Source organism: Scyliorhinus torazame, chromosome 2 (genome assembly GCF_047496885.1).
Source record: "Scyliorhinus torazame isolate Kashiwa2021f chromosome 2, sScyTor2.1, whole genome shotgun sequence".
NCBI lineage: Eukaryota > Metazoa > Chordata > Chondrichthyes > Carcharhiniformes > Scyliorhinidae > Scyliorhinus > Scyliorhinus torazame.
Window position 1 is genome coordinate 218,376,199 of NC_092708.1, and position 23,558 is coordinate 218,399,756.

The 23,558-nt window shown below is 48.0% G+C and overlaps 1 protein-coding gene across 6 annotated transcripts in view; it reads left to right on the forward strand.

Annotated features, from left to right (window-relative positions):
- c2h21orf58 (chromosome 2 C21orf58 homolog) overlaps positions 1–23,558 on the forward strand; it is a 165,863-nt gene that overhangs the window by 94,870 nt on the left and 47,435 nt on the right. For all 6 annotated transcript variants that reach the window (XM_072483952.1, XM_072483938.1, XM_072483950.1 and 3 more), the window contains exon 3: positions 4,820–4,893. In XM_072483952.1, the coding sequence (XP_072340053.1) occupies positions 4,820–4,893 (74 nt within the window). The remainder of the gene's footprint in view (positions 1–4,819; positions 4,894–23,558) is intronic.

The window sequence follows — 23,558 nt, forward strand, 5'->3', positions numbered from 1 at the left end:
TCATTCCCCTGGATGCTTAAATGGCCTTCGGATGGGCCGACTGGCCTCCTTCTGCACTGTAAATTCTATGATAATCTATGATGACAGAGTCGAGTGGAAGTACCTCGGAAGTACTGGTTTGGGTTCGGACCAGGGTTTTCCTCCTAGGTGAAACTACAGTACCATGCTCCCAGGGTGAGCGTAAAGACAAACACCACCAGCTCTGAATACGTCGGGCTGCACAGAGGCACGTGGCAGGGATGCCCGCCATCCCCGCTGCTGTTTGCTCTGGCAATCGAGTCACTGCCGATCGCTCTCAGAGCGGCGAAGGAGTGGAGATGTATCCAGAGGGGAGACGGAGAGCATGGAGTCTCACTCTACGTAGATGATCAGCTTCTCTACATCTTGAACCCCCAGGCCAGCATTGAAGTGATAATGAAACTCCTAAAGGGGTTCGGAGCCTTCTCGGGCTACAAACTGAACCTGAGCAAAAGTGAGATCTTCCCTGTGAACCCGCAGGGGGGAGGGACAGAGTTGGAGGGACTGCCGTTCAAACAAGCTCAGACCAAATTTCACTACCCGGGGATCCAAATAGCCCACGAACTGATGGCTCTGGTGGAGGAATTCAAAAGAGACCTGTAGAGGTAGAGCCCATTCCCACACCCATCGCGGGCAGATGATCAAAATGAACGTACTGCTTAGGTTCCTCTTCCTGTTCAGATCCTTCCCAATCTACATTCCCAAGGTCTTTGTCAACACCGAAGGTAGACTAATTGTGTGTGTGCATGTGTGTGTGCGTGTGTGCGCGCGTGTGTGCGTGCGTGCGTCTCTCCCCCCCCCCCCCCCACCTCCTTCCAGTAATCTTCTACAACTAAAGGGTTAATTATTACATCTCACTGTAACACTGCCACTAGAGGGCACCACTCGATCCCTATTAGTATCAGCTCCCAGTTAATTTTCATTACTTTAATAAATTAGTTTGCTTTTAAGTTGAAGATTCGTGGTTTCTTCAGGATCACACCATCAGACCCTTCTGCAACTGGTACAAAATATATTACTAAACCAGTAATATAACACCCCTGGCAGGGAATTTTATTTGGAGGGGAGAAAGATTCTGGTGTAGAATCATAGAATTCCTACAGTGGAGAAGGAGACCATTGGGCCCATCAAGTTTGCACAGATCCTCGAAAGATAACCCTATTAGGACCAATCCCCGCCCTATCCCTGTAACTTCACCTAACCTATGGATACCTCAGGACAATTTAGCATGGCCAATTTTGATGAGCGTTCATGAGACACAAATGGGGTTCCTGATAGAGCTCTGTGGAAAGTTGAGAGAAAAAGATTTCAAACTAAGTTCCCACCATTGGGAAACTGATTTTTGGCCTCTTGTTCCTACGCCTGCCAGGATTCCCTCTGCTGGCAGGAGCTGAAGATTTTACTCAGTGTTTCTTCTCAAACGTATTTATGCAATACTGGCCCAGTTCAAATAACTGAAGTCAGAAAGTGATCTCAGCACATTTCAGCCCCAGGTTAATTCCTGGCTTTAGTTCTGAAATGCTTTTCAGGATCTCCCTTTTAAATACTTTTCAGGAGAAAAGGTTTTCACCGTTTCTGGAAATCCTGATCTACCCCTCAGCACATGGGCACCACCGGCATTTCGCCAGCTGCTGTGGGAGGCCACACATCTGATAGCAATAAATTGAGACACGATCAATTGGACTAAAGACGATAGTTGAATCCAAACTGAGGCTTTATTGCTATCAGATGTGTGGCCTCCCACAGCAGCTGGCAAAATGGCTGCGAGCTGGAGGACACGCATATTTATACCCCACCTCCTGGGCGGAGCCAGCAGGCAGGGGCTACAGGCGAACCTGTAGTGCAGGTTCTACCGTACACCCTCTAATATAGGTACAACAGTGGTTTCCACAGTGATCCATTGGGAAATGGAGGGAATGGAATGTTGGTGGGTCGATGGGGTCGGTGAGAAAAGCCAAGGCAAATGTGACAGGAATACAGACTTTGTTCTGAAGAAGCGAAATGGAGAGAGAGCATGAGCGATTATGTTGCAGGGGTGGGATGGAGAGTGACAACAATTTTTAAAGTTTAAAAAAAAATTTAGAATACCTAATTATATTTTTTTCCAATTAAGGGGCAATTTAGCATGGCCAATCCACCTAAGCTTCACATCTTTGGGTTGTGGGGGTGAAACCCACGCAGACACGGGGAGAATGTGCAAACTCCACGCGGACAGTGACGCAGGGCCAGGATTCGAACCCGGGTCCTCAGCGCCACAGTCCCAGTGCTAACCACTGTGCCGCGTACCGCCCCGAGTGACAACAACAATAACTTGCATTTATACACCACCTAATAACACTGAAAAACACTGCGAGGTGATTCAGAGAGGTTGACAGAGAGTGAGCCAAAGAAAAAGGTTTAGGAGAGACGGCTAAAAACTTGGTTAAAGAAGTACTTTTTAGGGAGATTTTGAAAGAAGAGACAGGTGGGAGGGGAGGGGGGGGAGGTGATTTCAGTGAGGAAATTCCAGATATTTGGACTGAGGTGGCTGTAAGATGGGAATATGAGAGACAAAATGGTGCTTAGCCAGGAGGCAAGTGAAACCCTATTGAGAAAAGAAAACAGAAAGATCCCTGTGCCGAGGGAAAAAGACGATGTGTGAGAAGGAAATGCTCTTGTTACGGGGGGGAGTGAGGAGAAGGGCTGTTTTTCAGGGGATGAATGTCGGGTTGTCAGGGAGGGAAATGTATCTTTGCAATTAAAATCAGATTCTGTTCTTGATACCTGTTGGCAAATGAGAAAATACAAATTTATTTTTCATTTTACCGATAAGTGATATAATGACAGGTTTCTTTCCACATCCTCTTCCATTCCAAAACTATCATGCAACTCTCCAGCGACCTGTCCAAAATCGTATCTTGGATGATTTAATTTATGTTTTACTCAACATAGGAGGCAAAATTGAAGCTCTCCTTTTTTGGTTCTGTCAACTTCTACAACTTTGTGGTCCCTCTTATCTTAACTCCATCCAGCTCCTCAGTTGTCAGCTCAAGCTAAGTTGAGCGATGTAGACCTTTGGAGTGTTGCTTTATGTGGTAGTGTGGCCCCTTTAAGGGTGAGCCAATGCAGTCCATGTGACCAGATTGGGAGCACACAAACCACAACCAGTGTGGAGCCAAAGTGTTGAGACCTCAGTATTGTGGCTGTGTGCCTATACATAGGTGCCTGTTGTCAATAAACCCCCTTGTTTGTTACTGGAAGTCTGCAGTCTTTTGCCTCGAGTTACCACACTTTATCAAAGGCTGACCACATTCTGTTCCATCTATCTGTGGGACTAAAATGTGACATTGAGCGTACCTTGGTGAGTTGCTGCAGTTGTAGATTGGCACATTACAAGGACGGAGATGGATATTGAGTGGCTGGTTAAGCAGACTCTCCTGTCTTGGCTAGTGTCAAACTTCCTCTGTGCACCGATCCAGGTGAGTTGGGCTGCTCCATCACACTCCTGACTAGAGTTTTGTGGAAGGTGGAGAGGATTTCAGCGGTCAGGAGGTGAGCCACTTGTCAGTTATTACCATGCCTCTGGCCTGCTCTGGCAGTGACGTGGTTGATGTGGCTGGTCAAATATTCTACCCATGAATATCACCTGCTCCAAGCCCAACACTTCTATCACCCCACTTCTTACTTGCTCCCTGGGCTTGTCTATATTCAAAATCTTAAATTGCCTATATTTTAAAATACTTAAGACCATCTCCAGGAATTCTGATGTTCATGTTCACACTTTCCATTTCTGTGACGCATTGCCTGCTACTGAAATCACTTCCTCTGCTCTCCACTATTGACAACTGTGCTTCTGCGCTCTTGAGGCTGGCTTAGCTCAGTGGGCTAGACAGCTGGTTTGTAATGCAGAAAAAGGCCAGCAGCGAGGGTTCAATTCCTGTACCAGCTTACTCGAACAGGCGCTGGAACGTGGCGACGAGGGGCTTTTCACAAAAAATCATACTTGTAACAATAAAAGGTTATTGATGTTTTTACCTTCATTCCTTACATCCTCTCATCTTAGGGCACAGTGGTTAGCACTGCTGCATCGCAGTGGACGGGACCTGGGTTCAATTCTGACCTTGGGTGACTGTGTGGAGTTTGCCTTTTCTCCCCGTGTGTGCGTGGGTTTCCTCCGGGTGCTCCGGTTTCCTCCCACACTCCAAAGATGTGCAGGTTAGGTGGATTGGCCATGCTAAATTGCCCCTTAGTGTCCAGGGATGTGAAAGTTAGGTTAAGGAGTTTGGGGGATAGGGCAGGGGAGTGGGCCTGGGTGGGGTGCTCTTTCAGAGTGTCGGTGCAGACTCGATGGGCCGAATGGCCTCCTTTTGCACTGTAGGGATTCTATGATTCTATGTGCAGGTTAGGTGGATTGGCCATGCTAAATTGCCTCTTAGTGTCCAAAGATGTGCAGGTTGGGTGGGGTTACAGGGGAGTGGGCCTAGGTAGATTCTCTTTCAGAGGGTCAGGGCAAACTTGATAGACTGAATGACCTTCTGCATCATAGGGACTCTATGGATAAGATGACTCTATGGATTCTTGGATTGGATTGGATTTGTTTATTATCTCCTAAAATAATTATCTTCATCAGCTCCAACCCCTCACCCTATCTGTCTATTCCTTCCTCCTGCTTGGTGTTCATTTGCTTCCTCCCTGGATTCAAATGCATTCTGAGACCTTGTTCTCAGGTGAGGAATATAATATAAATGCAAGTTCTTTTGTACTTTTGAATAAGAACTGTAGCAACTGTCAACCAACCAGTCTCCATTTGTTTTGTATGCAGGCAGTTTTGATGGACAGGGCGACGCACTGCACAATGCACTGAAACGAAGAAAAGGCTTGCTGCAAAAACTGAGGGTAAGAGTCATGAGGGAAACCCCTCAGAGCTTGTTCTGGGTACTGTTTACTCTACGATTTGCCTTAAGGGAGGGCATTGCCTGCATTATACTCTCGGTCGGGACCGGTAATGTTTTATAAAAATAGAAATTTGAAATCCTAGTTATTTACTGAACGAATTAAGCCACAAAATTCCATGCTTAAAAACAAAATAATTCTTACAATGCAAGAGTCAAACAAAGCAAACACTGAATACTATCTTAGATACCTTGGGTGGGATTTTCTAGCCCTTTCTGCCGGAGGTGTCTTCCGGTTCCACTGAAGGCAACCTCCTGCGTTGGATTTCCCTACGGCGTGGCCGGAGATAAATGCAAATGGCTGTTGACTTAGACGGTCAAACATGGGGGGGCGGGGGGCAGGAAACCACAGCTGTTTACTCTAAACCCCAGAATCAACACAAGTTAAGCATGAATTAACAAACAAATTGCAGCTGATTATTACAAGTTGCACATTAAATGGCAGATACATTGATACAACACCCAAACAGCCCCAAGCAACCCCCAACAAACAAGACTTTCTTCCTCCCTCCCCTCAACAGTCAACGGCAACCTATTCCCAAAGATGCATAATAAAGAGACCCCAACAATTGTAGAATCCCTCCTTCATCCCTCTCAGTTCGAACTTTACCTTCTCTTGGGTCAAAAACAGCAGTAAATCCCCCCCCTGACACCAAGGCGCAGGGAGGAGAGGCTGACCTCCACCCGAGGTGAAGCTAAGGGGTCTGAGCTCGAACTGGTCCGACACCCCGAATATGGCTTCTGGGGGGGCCGGGCTTCACATCCACATGTCAGACCCCTAAAATCGTCCTGAATACCGATCTCCAAAAATGTTCTAGTTTCGGACAGGTCCAAAACATATGAACATGGTTCACGAAGCCCCTTCCACATCGCTCACAGGTGTCCTCCACCCCCTCGAACAGCCGGTTCATCCTTGATTTAATGAGGTGGCCCCTATACACTACCTTCAGCTGTATCAGCCCCAACTTCGCACAAGAAGTTGAGGAATTCATCTTCCGTAACATCTCACACCACAGTCCCTCTTCCAGGACCATCCCCAGCTCCTCTTCCCATTTCACCATAATCCCCTCCATGGACACCCCGTCCTCCTCCAGGATCCTCCTGTAAATCGCCGAGACGACTCCTTTCTCCAGTCCCCCCGCTGACAACACTTCCTCCCAACAACGAAGAGGCCGGCACTACCGGGAAGGTTGGGAACCTTTTCCTTGCAAAGTCCTGTCCCTGTGTATACCGAAACCCCTCTCTTTGTCTGTCAATCCATATTTCTCTCACAGCTCTTCTAGACTTGCAAATCGTCCCACAAGGAACAAATCCTTCATTTCACTGATACCCTTCTCCTCCCAAACCCACAAATCTCGCATCCATCCTTCCTGGCCCAAATCCATGATTCCCCTGACCCAGCCCTCAATTTAAACTGCAGTCTAAACTACCTCCAAATCATCAGTGCGGCCACCACCACCTGACTCCCCGAATACTTTTCTGTGGCCATCGGGAGGGGTGCCATTGTCAACGCCCGCAACGTCATCCCCTGCAAGAGCCCGCCTCCATCCTTACCCACAGAACCCTCCCCTCCTTGCACCATCCTCAGTATTTGCTGCCCAATAATAGCAAAGCAAGTTCGGGAGGCCTAGTCCCCTCTTTTGCCTTCCCCTCTGTAATATCACCTTTCTAAATCCCCCCCCCCGCTCCCTCAAATGAACGAAGAGATCAACTTATCCACCCCCTTGAAGAACGATTTAGGCAGAAAGACCGGCAGACACTGGAACAGGAACCACTGCAACGCATTCATTTTGACAGCCTGTACCCAGCCTGCCAATGACAAAGGGAGATTGTCCCACCTTGCCAAATCAGCCTTCACCCTCCACACCAAACTGGTAAAATTAAACTTCCGCAACCCTGCCCAGTCCCGAGCCACCTGCACCCCAAGATACTTAAAGTGAGACGTCGCCAAACGGAATGGCAACCCTCCTACCCCCATTCCCACTCTCAGTGGGGAGACCATGAAACGGCACTTTTCCCTAGGTTTAACTTGTACCCCGAGAACTTCCCAAACCTCTGAAGCAGCTCCATCATACACCCCATTGACACCTTTGGCACCGAGACGTATAGGAGCAGATCATCTGCATTTAGGGACACCCTATGTTCTACCCCACCTCTCACTATCCCCTTCCACAACCCCTAGTTCCTTAGAGCAATGGCCAAGGGTCCTACAGCGAATGCAAACAGAAGGGGAGGACATAGGGCATCCCTGTCTCATACGCCGATGCAATGCGAAATACCCTGAGTTCAAATTCTTCGTATGCACACTTGCCTTTGGTTCCTTATTTAGCAGATGCATCCATTCCCCAAACTTTGGCCCGATCCCAAACCTCTCCAATACTGGCATCAGATAACCTCATTCTACCCGACCAAACGTCTTCTCCGCATTCAGAGCCACCACTACTTCCGTCTCCCTTCCCTCTTTTGGAGAAAGGACCACATTCAGCAATCTCTTCACGTTCGAGAACAACTGCCTTCTCTTCACGAACCCCGTCTGATCCTCCACGATCACCTTTGGGAGACACCCCTCCAACCTTAATGCTAACCTTTGCCAAAATTTTGGCAAATACAATCAGCAGAGAAATGGGTCTATTTCCACCCCCCAAAAGCACCGTCTTCACAAACAACGCATCGTCCCAGTTGGGACCATATGCGCTCACTAATGCCACCGGCCTACCCTCCAGCGCACCTGTCACTACTACGTATTTGCCCCCTGGTCCGCTACCACCTCCTTCCCTCCCCCCGCCTCCCCACCCTTCCTATCCTCCATCATCATACCTCTAGGTCCTACCTCTCAAGCCTAACCCACCCTATCTTTTTGTTACCATCAAACCAACCCCTCAACCCCCCAACTACTTCCCTCTATCAACTCCTCACCCATTATCATTGCCCCCACCTTTCATGCCTCCAGGCCCAACAAAACCTGCTCAACCAGACTTCGACAGCCATGCCTCCCTCCCCTCCACCACACTCCCGTCCACTAGCCAAACTCTGCTTGCTGGTGCGGGGGCCCCGACGCGAACCCCTCTTCTCCCAATCCTCTCTTACATAACCCAATCCAGGAACAAAAAAAAACCTCAACAACCCCCCTCCCCTAACTGCCCCCACCAAACCTAGTGTCCATATCCCAAAACTCAAAGTACTTATGACAAATTCTAAACACAGCTAGACTACCCTCCCACATTCAACCAACCCCAAGACCCCTACGTTCCCGTCACCCAGTACAGAAATGTAAAACACCATAAATGAAGACTATGCCCAGTCCCCTTCCCCTCAGTCCAGATCACATTCCCAGTCCCATCTCTCATTTCAGTCCCAATCCTTCAGCCTTCCCACTCCACCACCTCCATTGTTCCAAAATAGAGATCCTTCGAGTTGGACACCACCCTCAACTGCGTGGAATAGACCACTCCAAACGCACGCCTTTGCTTTAGAGAGCTGCCTTCACCGCCTGAAAGCCGCCCGCCTTTTCGCTAAATTCATCGTCAGATCTTGGTAAATTTGTATACCAGTACCTTCCCAATTCACCTCTCGCCTTTGCTTCGCCCAGTTTAGGACCTTTTCCTTGGTATGATACTTGTGGAAGCGCAGTATGACTGCTCTTGGAGGCTCATTCGCTTTTGACTTCGCGTAGCGACCGATGTGCCCTGTCCAACTCGTATCGGGAGGGTACTTCTCCCTCCCCCACCAACTCCGCCAGCACCTTTGTGAAGTATTTGGTCGGCCTCGGGCCCTCCACCCACACCGGCAGACCCACGATCCGAAGATTTTGCCTCCTTGACCTGTTCTCCAGATCCTCAACCTTAGCTTTGAGCTAAATTGAATCTCCACCGCTCTATACAGAGCATTCAAGAACCCAGCTGCTTGTTGCTTAAAAAAGATTCCCTCGTGTCACTTTTTGATCTTTCAACAATCTCCTTAAATTGTTGTTTTCTGGTTGCCTTCTGCCAACGGGAACGGTTTCTCTCCATCTATTCTGCCCCGACCCCTCATGATTTTGAATACTTCTATCAAATCTCCTCTCGGCCTTCTCAAAGGAAAATAACCTCGGCTTCTCCAATCTATCCACTTTACTGAACTCCCTCATCCCTGGAACCATTTGCACAAATCTTTACTGCATCCTTTCTAATGCTTTCACATCTTCCTGAAAGTGTTGTGCCCAGAATTGGACCCCATACTCCTGTTGGGGGTGAAGCAGCATTTCACAAATGTTCACCAAAACCACCTTGCTTTTGTACCCTTTGTCTCTATTTTTAAAATGTAGAATCCCATATCTCTTAACCACTTTCTTCATATGTCCTGCCATCAATAATTTGTACACACAGACACCCAGGTCCCTCTGCTGCACCCATTTTAGAATTGTTTCCTGTATTTTTATCAAAATTGTATTTTGATCAAAATTGATCACTTCAAACTTCTCTGCATTAAATTTCATCCGCTGCCTATTCCACCAGCTTGCTTATGCCCTCTTGAAGTCTATCACCATCCTCCTCACAGTTCATAATACTTCCAAGTTCTGTGTCATGTGCAATTTTTTTAAAAATGTGCCCTCCACACCTACTCTAGGCTATTGTAGATCAAGAAAAGCAGAAGTCTTAATATCAAGCCTTGGGGAAGCCCACTACATTTCACTTCCTGCAGTAAAAAAAACAACAATTCATCATTACTCTCTGGTTCCCGTCAATCGACCAACTTCACATTCCCTGTTACAGTCCCTTTTATCCCTTGGGCTCTATCTTTGCTGACAAGCCTGTTATCTGGTATTTTGTATCAACTATCTTTTGGAAGGCAATGAACATTACATCAACTACATAACCCTCATCAACCCTCATCAACTCAAACAAGTTAGTTCAGCATGATGTTCCCTTATTAAATCTGTGCTGACTTTCTTTAATTAATCCAGATTTGTCTACATTACTTTTATTTTCATATTATTGTTTCAAAAAGCTTTCCTACCAGCCTGTAGTGACTGGATTTATCCTTGCACTCATTTTTCAACAACGATGTAACATTTGCAATTCTCCAGTCCTCTGGCACTACCCCTGGCATCCAATGAGAATGGGAAGATTATTGTAGTCCAGATTTTAAAAATGGTCATATTAAGTAGCACAGAGTCCAATTTTATTAAGTACTGCTTCTACAGAACACCATAAGACACAGGAACAGAATGAGGCCACCCGGCCCATCGAGTCTGCTCCGCCATTCAATCATGGCTGATATTTTCTCATCCCCATTCTCCTCCCTTCTCCCAATAACCCCTGATCCCCTCACACCAATGTTTGGGAATTTGTTGAGTCAGGGAATTTGCTGAATTGATGGAAGAGGTGCTGTTCTGAAATTTTAACGAAACAATGAGCTGTCTGGGAGAAATGGATACAGAACCTGGGATCTCGAGGCATTATTAAAATGAATAGTTTAGTTAAGACGCCAACTAAATTTGAAGAGAGAGAATAGAGATTGTTTTAGATTGTGGATGAGCAGCTGAGACCTCTTGCTGGGAAATCCTATGCCAGATAAGAACTTAAGGACACTTCATGTATCTCTGTGTGGAGGAAGTGGCTCCCATTGCTTCAGCAACAAAAACATAAAATGCAGGTCGGGCAGCAACTGTGGAGAGAGAAACAGCGAAGGTTTCAGGTCGGATGACTCTTCATCAAAGCTGCTTCAGGTTAATTTCAGGATTCCCAAGACTGAGAGGCAACTGGAATCACTGCAGAGCATCAAGAAGGCAGAGAGTTTCCTACCAGGAGGCGGCCACTGCATCAGGGGAGATGGTTCAGGGCTGTAACTGGGTGGCCAACCAGGAGAGTAGAAAGAAGCAGGATGTGTAGCAGAAGTCTGCAATGCGCGTGCCACTCTCAAACTGAGCATTGAAGATTGCTGGGAGTGGCAAACCTTGAAGAAATTCAGTTCATACTATGTGACCAACGGACTGCACAGAGAGAAACAGCAAAGAGTAGAAACACAATTGTTGTAGGAGATTCCATTGTTAGGGTGAACAGACAGCTGCTTATCCCGTCATCGAGAGTCCCGCATACTGCGTTGCCAGGATATCACGGAGACGGGTGCAGGATATTCTGCAGAGGAGCCAAAAGTGACAATCCTATGGTCGGTCAGACTTTCAGTTGCTAAAGAGGCAGTTAACAAGACCTTGAAGATAGTAATCTCAGGATTATCCCCAATGCCGCACATCAGCAAAGTAGAAATAGCAAGATGGGGAGGTTTAATGCGTAGCTTGTGGCATGATGCACAACCAGTTGTGGGGTAGGACGCAACCCATTCAAATGAAGCAGATTGCACTTCAACAGGACTGGGACCAGGAAAGGTTTAAACTAAATTGGTAACGGGTTGGGCACCAGCTTCTAGAAATAGAAAAGAGGTACAAGGCGCATAAAGGAGGGAGCGGGGTTACGGTGGGGCAGTGGTTAGCATTGCTGCCTTACGGCGCTGAGGTCCCAGGTTCGATCCTGGCCCCAGGTCACTGTCCGTGTGGAGTTTGCATATTTTTCCCGTGTCTGCGTGGGTCTCAACCACACAACCCAAAGATGTGCAGGTAGGTGGATTGGCCACGCTAAATTGCCCCTTAATTGGAAAAATATAAATAAAGGATGGAGCGTATTGGAAAGGAAGACAGAAAGTAATACAATATGAGAAAGAATCAAAAGAATGATGCTACAAGGGGTACAAAGATAGGTTTAGATAACGCACAAGAATAGTGATTACGGTCAATGAGTGACGAGCACAAATAACTGCGTGGGAATATGGTGTCATGGCAATAATAGAGAGGTGGCTCAAAATGGTGAGGTGCTTAATATTCAAGTATAGCAAGTGCTCAGAAGAGGCAGGGAGGAAAATGGAAGGTGTCAGTACTGATTAGAGAAGACATTGTGGTAATGGAAAGAAAAGATGACCTTGAGGGGACAAGGACAGTATCTGTTTGATTAGAGTTGAGAAGTAAGATAGATATTGTAGCAACCCTTGCTAGACCCACAGCAATGACCCAATTGATCTTCCCGTGGAGCTCATGGAATACAGACTCCCCCGCTGAAGGGTGGAGGGCTGGCAGCTGGGGCTTGTGAAACTAATGCTTAAAGCCAGCCTGGATTGGGAACGGCTGACATTCTGAGAGGCAGCATCCACATTTGGCTGTCCATCAGCTCCGAGGAAAGGCGAAACTGCAGGAAAAGAGGTTAGGGAGAGTTTGAAAATCTTGGCAGTATCTGGTTTCAGTCTGGTAGCGCCGCCATTCCTGTCACCCCTGGATAATGAGGGTGGAGATAATGAGTTGGGTTCACCAGCCTCTCAGTGGTGTGTTTCTCAGGGGCGTGCTGTTTGCTGGCAGTGGGATTCTCTGCTCCCGTCGCTCTCAATAACAATTCCCATTGACACCACCTCATGCCAGCGGGAAACCCATGGGTAAGGGTGCGCTGCCGGCGGGACCAGATAATCCTGCTGCCATTGAACAGCTGGAGAATTCCGGACAATAATTGCTCATCCAGGCGCCCTCCACTGGATCAGAGTGACACACTTCCATAGAATCGGATACCAGCAGCAATGGAGGAGACAAAATGGCAGGCAGCTCTGCAGTTTGATGATAATTGCTTGTCTGTCCTCCTCCAGGCTGTGACAGATTAGTGGCAGATTGTCATAGTGTGGGTTGGAAAGATAAGACTTCCTTGCTAGACCAGGCAGCCTGGATGGAGGAGGCAGAGGTGGGCAGAAGCCATGGGGTCATCTGGAGGACCTGGCTATACTATCACGAGATTGAATGACTTTTCCATTCTGCAAAGGATTAATTACGATCTATCTCTCGATGTGGGCACAGACCTATGGGAAAGTGTGCGGGTGATGTGTGTTGGAACTGGGTGCCGTGGAAATGGATGAGTGAGTTGATTATTGGGAAGTATGTTTCCCGGGGTGTTTACTTGCTGTAACCTGCTTTGATACAAGTTTGTAATAACATTTGTTTTAAAAAAAAAAGGAAATGGATGAGTGAATGATGCATAGTCAGAATGCATCCACATGAATCCTAAGCTCTCTGTCTGGCTCTTGGGCGATTGGGGGTTGGAAAGATAATGTGACTCGTTGTTGCCACTGGGATGGCCACGTCCCGATTACAAAATGGACACTTGCAAAGACTGCAGAGAAAATTGGACAATGCTCAGAAACAAGCAGGTGCAAGCTCTGTCTGTTGATTAGAACCTTAAACGCTCAGACAGGACAGAAACTACCAAAGGATTTACATACTAATGAGCCATCTCCAGAGACAAAAGGGAAGCATTTAGATACACAATGTTAGGACAGACTCCCCGGCGCCTGAAGAAGCTAAGACAAAGCAGACTGACAGTCACCAGGACACGCCCAGCGATCAGGGAACCACCCCTCTATTGGAGGAAAATCGATACAGATGATTGGGAAAGACCCAATTAGTTGAGGCCAAGTTCAAGGCCCGCCCAAAAGAGCGTGAAGCCCTTTACAGTACAAGAGGTATCACCCAAGGGAGAATCTTTCTTCTTTGGCTTTGGCTCTCAGTGAAGAAAGAGACCTGCCTAGCAGCTACAGCAGACCAAGTAAGTTCCAAGTCAACGCACGCTACGAGATAGACGCTCCTAGTTGCTACCCTGTAAACAGCTCAATCCAGCAGCCTCAGAACCGAGCAACGGCCAATGTTCCCCTGACTGAGTGAGCGCCCGAAGATAAGTATAGGCCTTAGTAATAGTGGTAGTTCAGTTTGTAGAGTTTATGCATGAGTAGATTTGACGGTGTGTAAATAAATGAGCATTGCTTTTGAACTTACTAACTGGCGGATCGAGTCATTGATCAGTATTTGGTTCTGAACCTTGTGGCGGTATCGAAAGATACCTGGCGACTCTTGAGCAAACGTGATTAAACAGAGCCAAATTAAGAACCAACCAAAAGTTAGCAACATTTACTGGCGACTCGGCCGGGACTCGATTTAGAAGTGGCCTAACCACTCCGAGAGAACACAAAATTTGAATTGAGAATCCAATTGGGAACAGAAAAAACCACAAGCGTCAAAACAGTACTGATCAAGCCTCTGAGATTCGGAAGTGTGTTAATGCATGCGTACTAACAGAGATATAAGGTAAACCTGAGAGATTTTGTTGCGAAAAACTGTCGGGAGTTTTGTAGGCCGGAAATTAGCATAAGCCGTACCCGTGTTTACATCATCACTTTATCACCCCCTGTTCCAAATTCAGTAGAGATCCTGGTAGAGAAAATGGCAATAAAGGCAATGGAACGCCTTATGAACCCCCAGGAATTTGAGGTCGCCGCGACCAGTAGAGTAGGACAGTATCCCATTTGGGACGAAGTGATCAGGAAATATCTCAAAGGGAAAGGATGGCCCCTTTGGAGTGAATTCTGTGACATTGAGGAAACAGGACCCGGGAGTATAGGACGTACTTGGTGGGAGAACCTGTCAGAGATCCACAAGTAGAGCTTAGGGAAAGCTCGCAAGCCGATGGCAATCGTGTCCTGTTTGGCACAATTGCGAGGCACAGAGGAGGTCGTTAGGACGCTCCGTAGAGAGATAGAGACAGAACCAGTGAGGTAGACGTGAGTGAGGTAGAGAAAGAGAATCGAGATCTGAAAGAGCAGTTAGCAGCAAGGGACAGAGAGGTGGATGATGCCAAGAGGGGACATCAGTCTTGTCTCGTGCATTTGAACAGCTTTCAGACGCAATACGATGAGGCCTACCAGGACACACAACGTGCGGTCTTGGTAAGACAAGAAACAGAACAGCAAGTTGAGAAATTGCAGAAGCAGTGCAATGATTTAAAAGCAGCCCTACGAGCCCTCCATACGACCACAACGGAACAAGGGCAGAGCTCCGTAGACCGTGCAAAGTGCCGGAAGCAAATTGCAGAATTACAATCTCTGCTGTCGGTGCAAAATGGCTTTCAGAGTACATTCGGACCCCAATTAGATCAAGAAAACGGCCCCGATTGGCAGGAATTGAACGAGACTGCCCATAGATACATACATGGGACATGTGCGCAGGTAAAATCCCAGAAAAGGAAAGCACCCCAACCCCCAACCGAACAGGCAGAACACACCCCAATGAATCCTGTGACCACACACCACAGGGCCGCAGGAGAAGGAGAAGCAGATTTCCTTTACACAACCCCGTTAACCGTGACCCAATTACGAGACGCGTGTGGAAAAATTACACCGTTCCTTCCCACATCTGACCCCCACCAATTTTTCGCGAAAGTCAGACAACAGGCAACCATGTATGACCTGGACGAAAAGGAGCAAGTGAAGCTCTGTTTTAAGCCTCGACCCTTCAGTTGTAGCAGCCCTTCCCGACCCACAGAATGTAGGAGGAGGCACACTCCAAGAGATGCACACAGCGATCCTAGATGCGATCAGCTTTAACAGAGGAGGCCCCGTAGAAGGCCTAAATAAGTGTAGGCAAAAGAAGACTGAGCACCCCGCAGCGTTTGCTGGACGTTTGTGGATTCACTTTACCGCAGTTTTTGGAGAGTTACCCGCGCCCATTTGTCCCCTGATAATATGGCCAAATGGACCCGAATGCTAGTCTCCCACACCACAGAAGCAGGACGAAAAGCTTGCGCAAATTATGACCCCTCAGATGAGGCCCACAATGAAAAATGGGTTTTGAAGAGATTGTCCTGCGCTTGGGAGCAATCAATTGCAGGCAAAACCGCATTTATAACACCTGATGAAGAGCAGGCAGAGATGAACCCAGTTAAGGCACACCAGAACCCCGCATGGGTAAATAAGGGCAGGAACAGCCAACCCCAGCCCAAAGCTCAGGAATGTTATAATTATGGACAGCTAGGACACTTTGCACGAGAGTGCAACGCGCCCCAGAAGCAGCAGAGAAATCAACAGACAGGCACCCTGAACAAGAATAGGGCAAAGCCGATCCATAGCGTTAGTGCCTGTTCAGAGAGTACAGACATGAACGGCACCGACTGACGGTGTTCGGGCTCCCCAACTTGGGTCTGCGACACCCTTTGGGACAAGTCCAGTAGACCGGTAGTAGCAGGCAAAGTTCGGGGACAACATGTGGAATTTCTTTGGGACACAGGAGGGTCCCGCACCACACTCAATTCCTCCACGATGTTCCAGTGAGACACATGGCCCACAACAGACACTATTACACTCAGCGGCTTTACAGGTCATTGACAACAGGGACACATCACAGCCCCTGTAGCAATACAGATAGGGAACATCGCAACTAAGCACCCCGTAGTTTTAGTTGATCTGCCCCAGACAGCAGAACATAACCTTGGGATCGATTACATGAGCTCCCATAACCTTTCTTTCGACCCAGTGAACAAGTGTGTATGGAAAATGGCAAAGGCAGCACGAGCCCCCGCCACGCTCACAGTAGGAGAATACGTAAATAGGATTAGCTCAGTAGGAAACTTCTGGTTCGACCCTCGAGCCATTGGTGCAGGCAAACAGGTTAGGGCAGTCCTGCAGGAACATAAAGCAGCATTTGCACAGCACAAGCACGACTGTGGTAGTTTGACTGGCTTTGTGAACATTACAGGTCCCGACCCTAAACCCCAGAAGCAGTACGGATTTCCCCAGGAAGCAGAGGGAGAAATCTCCAAAGTAATAGAGAGTTTGTTGGATCAAGGCGTACTTAGATCAGTAGCCTCCACAAACATCGCACCGATTTGGCCCGTCAGGAAACCGGGTGGATCATGGCGACTGACCATTGATTACCGGGAACTGAACAAAGTAACTCCAGCAGCAGCCCCCACCGTAGCCACGGGTCCCGAGACCATGCTCAAACAGGGACTCCAGTCAAAATTTTTTTTGGTTTTGGACATGAGTAATGGCTTCTGGTCCATTCCATTGGCTAAAGCGTGCCAGTACAAATTTGCCTTTACATTCCAAGGGCAACAATACACGTGGACATGCCTTCCACAAGGCTTCCACAACTCCCCCTCCATTTTCCACCGACAGCTGGCAAATGGTTGAGCAAAATTTTCCCGTCCCGATTGTCTGGTCCAGTATGTAGACGACTTGTTACTACAGACAGACACAAAGGGAGAGCACATTTAGCTTCTCGCCGAGCTCCTAGCACTCCTAAAAGAAATTGGTTGTAAAGTCAACCCCAAGAAGGCCCAGATTTTTAAAGAAAAAGTGATTTACTTGGGAACAGTGATCACTCATGGTAAACGTGAGATCGAGCACAAGAGAATTGACTCGATCGTCAAATTGCCCCTTCCCCACAATGTCTCAGCCCTCCGGTCATTTTTAGGACTAGTTGGTTACTGCCGAAACCATATTGACGGTTTTGCCACTAAAGCAGCGCCCCTATCCGAACTTCTCAAGAAGCAGGCACTTTGGAAATGGCTTCCACAGTATACAGATGCCGTGGATGCTTTAAAAAGAGCACTCAGCACAGCCCCCGCACTACAGGTCCCAGATCCACTTTCCCCGTACGCTATAGAGGTAGCAAGCACTGACCGAACCCTTTCGGCCGTGCTCCTCCAGGAACGCAACGACAAGTTACGCCCCGTAGCATACGCCTCACGCATGTTAGACCCCGTAGAGCAAGGATTTTCTGCCTGTGAAAGGCACCTGCTCGCAGGTTTTTGGGCAGTGCAATACTTTGCATACATTACAGGACTCAACCCCATCACCATCCTCACAGAGCACACACCGACACAGCTAATGTTAGACGGCCGACTTAAAGATAGCACAGTCAGCCAAATCCGTGCAGCCTGTTGGACCCTTCTTTTACAGGGACGGGACATCACGGTAAAGAGAACCAAAACCCACACTTTCCTTGCCGATAATCTGCAGTACGCAGTCACCCCTCACGAATGTGAGATCATCACCACTAAACAGAACACAGGCCCATTTATTCCCAAAACACCCCCCAGGAAAACAGGTAGTACACCCCAGGGAACCCAGCCCACAGACACGTGTGCACCCTGAAGATATATGTGGCTAGCTCCTCCACAGTGTTAAACGGAGATAGAATTACCGGTTGCGGTATATATGTAGAGGACGCGCAGGGACGCGCCCTAGATGAAATTTCCTTGAAGTTGCCAGGACACTTAGGCTCGCAGGCAGCAGAGCTGGCAGCAATTGCATATATTGTAGACCACCCAGACTCGTTCCCGACCCCAGCAGACATCTATTCAGACAGCTTGTATGTCTGCAATAGTTTGACAGAGTTCCTACCACTCTGGGAAACAAGAGGATTTGTTTCCGCGGACGGTAAACCCCTACCCTCAGCCCCATTACTCCGCCATATCTTAGAGACAGCGAAGGATAGGAAATACGGTATAATTAAGGTTCGCAATCATCACCGTTCTTTCCCGCCCCCCCCCCCCCCCCCCGGGTAACGTTAAAGCAGATACCCTAGCGAAGGCAGGCTCCAGGCATGGTTATTTTTGGAACCTCCCCGAAAGCACCCCAGTACATGCAGTTCAGGTCTCACAGACCAACATTCAGGATTTAGCGAAGGCCCAGAAAGAGGACGAGAAACTCAGGGAAGTTTTAAAGGGAACCTTCCCAGCCCCATACGGAAAGTTTAAAAACGCAATCACCACGCACGACGGTGTGATTTTAAAGGATGGCATTTATATAGTTCCCAGCCAGGACAGGAACCAGATCATTTGTCATTTCCATGACAATCATGAACACCAAGGAATTGAACCCACCCTGGCCCACCTCAGACCACTTTGCTGGTGGCCTGATTTAAAGACCGATGTCACACACTACGTAGAGAATTGTTTCATCTGTGCCCAGAACAATCCGGACAGATATGTTAAAAAGGCTCAACTTAGCCATACCCGCCCCGTTAATGGACCCTGGACAAATCTCCAGATAGATTATATAGGACCCCTACCCCCATGCAGAAATGGTTACAAGTATGAGTTGGTGGCCATAGACACCTTCACAAAATGGGTGGAAGCATTTCCGTCAAGAACTAATACGGCCAAGGCGACGGCTAAAATATTAACACACCACATCTTTATAAGATGGGGCCTCCCACGCAGTATAGAGTCCGATCAAAGCTCCCATTTCACCAGACGTGTAATGATAAACGTCCTCACGATTTTCGGAATTACACAAAAGTTCCATATCGCATACCACCCCCAGTCAAGTGGTATTGTAGAACGAATGAATAGGACATTGAAAACCACCCTCAGGAAAATGGTACAGCAAAATAATAGCACCTGGGATTCAGTACTCCCATTTGCTTTGATGTTTTTAAGAATAACACAGTATCAACATCCACAGGTTACACCCCCCACACCCTCAGGACCGGACGCCCCATGAAAGGCACTGAGTATTTACTAGGACTGGATTTGGCCAGCCCCGCAGTTACAGCCCTCACGCATGAAAATGCGGTTACACAACTAGTACAGAACATCAAGGCAGCCCAACTCGCCGCAGCATTGAGACTTGGAACCAGGAAGAAACAGAGCAAGGCCTGTTTTGACAAAACAGTACATGCCACTGAGTTTACAGTAGGGCAACAAGTTATGCTTTCTCTTTACAACCCCAGTTCATTTCTCTCCCCAAAATTCTCTGGACCGTACTCCATTTCGGACAAAGTCAGCCCCTCAGTATACAAAATAACCTATCCCAATGGTAAGTCTGCGTGGTTTCATATAAACCAGCTCAAGGCTTACGGCTCACAGAATAACCACACACACCACATCCTGCTCGCAGCCGCAGACGATCATGCCCCGCCCACAGATGACGTATTCCTACCCTCCCCCAACAACTCCAACCGGCCCTCAGACACGACTTCAACTCCACCCCCAGAGGCACGACTCCGCCTCTCCCTTCCCTCAACCAGCAGCGACAGTGATAGCAATCACGATGACGATAGCCACAGCACACCACGTTACAACTATACCCCTGCACCCGGCCCCACTCCCAGCGAATCTGAGCATGATTCTACCGACCCATTTGAGATCACTTACATCAAAGCCCCTGACCCAGACCCACCGCCCGACGATTACGGATTGAAGCATAGTAGCTCCAACCTCGACACACAATTCTGGCACCGTGACAATTCGTTCAGGCTCATCCGGAATGATGAGATGGACCCCAATTTGCCCCAAGCAGCTTTAACACGGTTACTGCAGACAAGAGTTTGGCAGCCGGGAGAAGATGATGACTTAGAGTCTGACTCCCACCAAACGAATCCCTTTGCGACCCTGTTCGCTATTGAGCAGTGAGGTGTCCTTTCTGATGGAACCTGCACCATGTTTGTTGAATGTTTGTTCATTAGTGTTATCGTTAAGTGTTGTGTGTAAACTCCCCACGTCACCACTCCTTTAACACCCCCCGGCTGTTAATGGAACATGTTTGTCCCAGACAATAGTTCAGAACATAGAACATTACAGCGCAGTACAGGCCCTTCGGCCCTCGATGTTGCGCTGACCTGTGAAACCACTCTAAAGCCCATCTACACTATTCCCTTATTGTCCATATGTCTATCCAATGACCATTTGAATGTCCTTAGTGTTGACGAGTCCACTACTGTTGCAGGCAGGGCATTCCACGCCCTTACTACTCTCTGAGTAAAGAACCTACCTCTGACATCTGTCTTATATCTATCTCCCCTCAATTTAAAGGTATGTCCCCTCGAAAAAGGCTCTCGGATGGTGATGTCTAGAGGAACTAGTTTGTCCCCAGAAACTTGTTAAAGGTACAAGTTTGTCCCAGACAAGAGTTCAGAGGAACTAGTTTGTCGACAGAACCCGACTCATCGTTACTCTCCTAATTCGAGAGGCAGCCCCCCACGACGACCACATTCTTACCCGTTCTTGCTGGTTGCTCAGGCAGTGGAGAAACGGCATTGGTCCCCACCCTGCCTCAGGACCCCCCTCTGGTCAGCTACGCTTGGGTAGAGCACATACGGCATTGATCACCGTCCTACCCGGGGATTCCACCCATTTCTTACCCGCCGCGGCCCATACGCACCCCATTTTGGCTCGTTACGTTCAAAATTCTTTTGTTTGGTTTTGGCAACCCTGAGGTTGCTTCCCTATGCTATTTACATCCTCAAACACTGGGATGGTAAATCACACAGGCTGCGAGACGGCTCGCAGGACGGCAGTATTTTCTTAGATGGCTTGTCCAAATATTCGTTTTTTTTTTAAATGAGGGAGTCACAGATGGTGACCAATTATAAAGGGAAATTGGCAATAAAGGACAGATAGACTGACATATGAGATCTTAAGCTAGTAACAACAGAAATTATGCTTGTGTTCACAGAACTCCAGAAACCCAGGAACCCCAGAGGAAGACAAAGAAGTCCGACAAAGATGAAGACAGCCCTCGAGTTCGCATGGATCTTAGCGGGATCCCTTCAGTTGCGCGCGGACGCTACCCCCCTGACCCCTACCACACAAACTGTAAATGACTCTCACCCCTGTAATACACGCAACCCCGAGATAACTAGCCCAGCGACAGCTAGCAATACCCCGACCTGGTGTGATAAGTTTATCACCTGGTACTCACTCTCATATGTAGTCGAAGCACTCTTAGTGCTGGCGATACTTTGCAGTGTTGTGCAAACGTGAGTCAGGAAATGGCGAAACAGAGCATATCGCTCTCGTGCCCCGGTATACAGATTTAGGTCCCCCATTTTCAGATTTCACCAGAATCTTCCTTCTTTGGCTTTGGCTCTCAGTGAAGAGAGAAACCAGCCTAGCAGCTACAGCAGACCAAGTGAGTTCCAAGTCAACGCACGCTACGAGATAGACGCTCCTAGTTGCTATCCTGTAAACAGCTCAATCCAGCAGCCTCAGAACCGAGCAACGGCCATTGTTCCCCTGACTGAGTGGGCGCCCGAAGATAAGTATAGGCCTTAGTAATAGTGGTAGTTTAGTTTGTAGAGTTTATGCATGAGTAGATTTGACTGTGTGTAAATAAATGAGCATTGCTTTTGAACTTACTAACTGGTGGATTGAGTCATTGATCAGTATTCGGTTCTGAACCTTGTGGCGGTGTCGAAAGATACCTGGCGACTCTTGAGCAAACATGATTAAATAGAGCCAAATTAAGAACCAACCAAAAGTTAGCAACAACGTGAGGAACACCGCCAAGCGGAATATTGAAACACCATAGGTTGTGGGTCCAACCTTGAAGGTTTGATCTCTCCAGATATGAAATTCACCATTGTTCCATTCGCTTTGCAGTCCTACTAGGGATGGGGTAGTGCTAAACCTAATCCTAGGAAATGAAGCCGGGAAACATACATAGAAAATAGAAGGAGGAGGAGGCCATTCGGCCCTTCGAGCCTGATCCGCTATTCATCATGATCATCAAGTTCAATACCCTGAACCCGCCTTCTCCCCCCCCCCCCCCCCATATCACTTGATCTCTTTAGCCCCAAGAGCTATATCTAATTCCTTCTTGAAATTACACATTTTCATCTCAACTCCTTTTTGTGGTAGTGAATTCCACAGATTCACCACTCTGGGTGAAGAAGTTTCTCCTCGCCTCAGTCCTAAAAGGTTTATCCCTTCTCCTCAAACTATGACCCCTAGTTCTGGATTCCCCCACCATCGGGAACATCCTTTCTGAATCTACCCTGTCTAATCCCCTTCGAATTTTATAAGTTTCTTTGAGATCCCCTCTCACTCTTCTGAACTCCAATGAATATGATCCTAACAGATTTAGTCTCTCCTCAGATGATAGTCCGCCATCCCAGGAATCAGCCAGGTAAACCTTCACTGCACTCCCTCCATAGCAAGAACATCCTTCCTCAGATAAGGACACCAAAACTGCACACTACTCCAGGTGTGACCACACCAACGCCCGATACAATTTCAATAAAACATCCCTATTCCTATACTCAAATCCTCTCACTATGAAGGCCAACATACCATTTGCCTTCTTTACTGCCTGTTGTACCTGGGCGCTTAATTTCAGCGACTGGTGCACGAGGCCACCAAGATCTCACTGAGTATCCACCTTTCTCAATTTACACCCATTCAAATAATAATCTGCCTTCCTATTTTTGTTACCCAAGTGAATAACCTCATATTTATCCTCATTATACTGCATGTGCCTCTCGACCGGGGGGTCGGACTTATGGCTCCTGACGTGTTTTCGGAGCAGGTCGGGCCCCGGTGTCTTCAGCCAGGATGGAAGCGAGGCTCCGGAGGTGGATTTCCTGGGGAAAACAAACAGGCGGTCATGAGGGGTCTCGTTTGTGGCCGTGCAAAGGAGTGACCCAATGGAGTGGAGCGCGTCGGGGAGGACCTCCTGCCAGTGGGAAACTGGGAGATTCATAGACCGTAGGGTCAGGGCGACGGTCTTCCAGACCGTCGCGTTCTCTCTCTCCACCTACCCGTTTCCCCGGGGGTTATAACTGGTCGTCCTGCTCGAGGCGATGCCCTTACCAAGCAGGTACTGACGCTCATGAATGACGAGCCCAGATCACTGTAGACATACGTGGGGAAACCGAACAGGGTGAAGACACTATGCAGGATTTAATGACGGTGGCCGCGGTTATGTCGGAGCAGGGGATTGCAAAGGGGAAGCGGGAGAACTCGTCAACAATGTTGAGGAAATACGTGT